The following is a 2,954-nucleotide window of genomic DNA, read 5'->3' on the forward strand; positions in this document are numbered from 1 at the left end:
CTGCACCAGCATCCCAGCGCTTGGTGGTGTGTAGGGGGGTCCTGATCACTGTAAGGTCGCCGACCATAATAGTCAGCGCTGCACAAAGTCCAGTAAGTGCTAATGTTTATTTACCATCAGCGGTCAGGAAGAAGTTAAAGCCATTTAGGAATTAAATTTAATTTTTATATTCTTGGAGAACCTCTAATGCATTATTGGGTATTGAGTAGTCAAACGTCAAAATATTGGAAGAATATTTCTGTAACAAACAAAAATATTTATTTATAGAAAAATAAATACAAGAATAACAAAGTCCAATACAGTTCAGCATATACAAATGGCAGTGCATCAGCCTGACACCCCCCGATCAAATTTACATTTCCAAGAAGCGACATCTAAACAGCTCTAGCCTCTGTTCACATTGCATCATGACTGCCGTTCTTCCAGGAGTCAAAGGATTACAAGTTATAATAGGTTAGGTAGGCTTGACTTTCTTTGTGCAGAATAGCTCGGCAGACGGTGAGGAGACCGCTTTACATGTGTGCTTTATAAATCTCCAGAACAGAAAAAAACTTTGGTAAACTGTGTGTTACTTTCAATGATACACTCTGTAATCGTTTGAAGGTGTACCATGTAATATTATATTTTTCAAATAGCGCCCACTACAGGGGAAATGTGCAACTGCCTGGGGCTTTCACAGAGCATCATCAGCTGGACAGGTCAGCTTGCTTCAGCGAAAGGGTTTTCTGGTAGATAAAAGTTCTGTCCGCCTGCAGCCTTCACCGCACACCAAAGTATACAGCTCCAGTGAGCCCATACATCTGTAAGAGTTAGCGCCCCCTAGTGACTACGGGCAAAAGCAGGAATGCTGTCAAATACATGGCACTAAAGTGTGTGCCGAAAATAAAGCAGAACATTAGAAGTATTTTGCATAAATCTAAAAGGACAGCTCAATGTTGTACATCTGTGTGCCATCTAGCAGTATTGGAGACGTAGCAAAATCAGGAAGAAGCAATCTGAGTATTAGCTCCTTTCTCTGGCCTCTATTTAAGGCCTTCAGCCTCGTGGCTGTAGAGGCCGGGCTCCTTTCCACCCATATATAACAGGTCGTATATCAAGCCATTCCATAGATATGTGTAAATCGCATACTTTAGTGATCTATACACACCTGGCAGATATCGACATGCATTTATTACGGAACAATGTAATAAACAGCCCGCTCCAGGAGGGTTACAGTTCTAGAATGTCGGCATGAACGTCATCAAGTCCACAAGTCATTTGGCAGCAAGTAATATCCTTTATAAGCCAGAGCGTTCTAGATGACAATCCGGGCGCACATCAGGCTTTATCTGGATATTCTAAAGTCACATTAGAAATAAATTATTCCAACTCCAGTCAGTTGTCCATTTCTTCCAGCACTTCCGTCCCCGCAGACAAGGACTGTTTGTCTCCATCACAAGTTCCATCTACTAATTCAGAAAAATCAATGTCAGGTAAAGGAGTCCTCCAGTACTGGAAAGAATTGTATTCACGGAAGGCTTCATCTTTCTGCAAAAAAACAAACACATAAGTGACTGAAAAGGAAGGTAAACGTTATATTGAAGAAACGGCAGCATACGGCCAATAACAGCAGTCCCAGGCAGACCCAGGCGGGAGGGGAGAAGGGGGGAAAAGCCCCAGGACAGGGGGGGGGGGGGGGGGGTGAAGACAGCCCCAGACGGGGGGGGGGGTGTGTGTGAAGACAGCCCCAGACGGGGGGGGTGAAGACAGCCCCAGACGGGGGGGGGGGGGAAAGACAGCCCCAGACGGGGGGGGGGGGGGGGGGGGGGAAAGACAGCCCCAGACGGGGGGGGGGGGGGGAAAGACAGCCCCAGACGGGGGGGGGGAAGACAGCCCCAGACGGGGGGGGGGGGGGAAAGACAGCCCCAGACGGGGGGGGAAAGACAGCCCCAGACGGGGGGGGGGGGGGAAAGACAGCCCCAGACGGGGGGGGGGGGGGGGAAGACAGCCCCAGACGGGGGGGAAAGACAGCCCCAGACGGGGGGGGGGGGGAAGACAGCCCCAGACGGGGGGGGAAGACAGCCCCAGACGGGGGGGGGGGGGGGGGGGGAAAGACAGCCCCAGACGGGGGGGGGGGGGGGGAAAGACAGCCCCAGACGGGGGGGGGGAAAGACAGCCCCAGACGGGGGGGGGGGGGGGGAAAGACAGCCCCAGACGGGGGGGGGGGGGGGGGGAAAGACAGCCCCAGACGGGGGGGGGGGGGGGGGGGGAAAGACAGCCCCAGACGGGGGGGGGGGGGGAAAGACAGCCCCAGACGGGGGGGGGGGGAAAGACAGCCCCAGACGGGGGGGGGGGGGGGGAAAGACAGCCCCAGACATAGGGGGGGGGGGGGGGGGGGAGACAGCCCCAGACGGGGGGGGGGGGGGGAAGACAGCCCAGACGGGGGGGAAGACAGCCCCAGACGGGGGGGGGGGGGGGGGGGGGAAAGACAGCCCCAGACGGGGGGGGGGGAAAGACAGCCCAGACGGGGGGGGGGGAAAGACAGCCCCAGACGGGGGGGGGAAAGACAGCCCCAGACGGGGGGGGGGAAAGACAGCCCCAGACGGGGGGGGGGGGAAAGACAGCCCCAGATCGGGGGGGGGAAAGACAGCCCCAGATCGGGGGGGGAAGACAGCCCCAGACGGGGGGGGGGAAGACAGCCCCAGACGGGGGGGGGGGGAAGACAGCCCCAGACGGGGGGGGGGGGAAAGACAGCCCCAGACGGGGGGGGGGGAAAGACAGCCCCAGACGGGGGGGGGGGAAAGACAGCCCCAGACGGGGGGGGGGGGGAAAGACAGCCCCAGACGGGGGGGGGGGGGGGGGGGGGAAGACAGCCCCAGACGGGGGGGGGGGAAAGACAGCCCCAGACGGGGGGGGAAGACAGCCCCAGAACGGGGGGGGAAGGACAGCCCCAGACGGGGGGGGAAGACAGCCCC

General features: G+C 57.2%; 1 protein-coding gene across 1 annotated transcript in view; it reads right to left on the reverse strand.

Moving 5' to 3' along the window:
- Positions 1–235: 235 nt before the first annotated feature.
- Positions 236–2,954, reverse strand: part of CUNH9orf40 (chromosome unknown C9orf40 homolog) — a 4,100-nt gene continuing 1,381 nt past the window's right edge. The window contains exon 2 of the mRNA XM_073652805.1: positions 236–1,527. Coding sequence (XP_073508906.1) covers positions 1,375–1,527 — 153 coding nt within the window. The 3' untranslated portion in view covers positions 236–1,374. The remainder of the gene's footprint in view (positions 1,528–2,954) is intronic.

The sequence above is a fragment of the Phyllobates terribilis genome, unplaced genomic scaffold (genome assembly GCF_046119375.1).
Source record: "Phyllobates terribilis strain yellow unplaced genomic scaffold, ASM4611937v1 Scaffold_1__5_contigs__length_1240528914, whole genome shotgun sequence".
NCBI classification, from domain to species: domain Eukaryota; kingdom Metazoa; phylum Chordata; class Amphibia; order Anura; family Dendrobatidae; genus Phyllobates; species Phyllobates terribilis.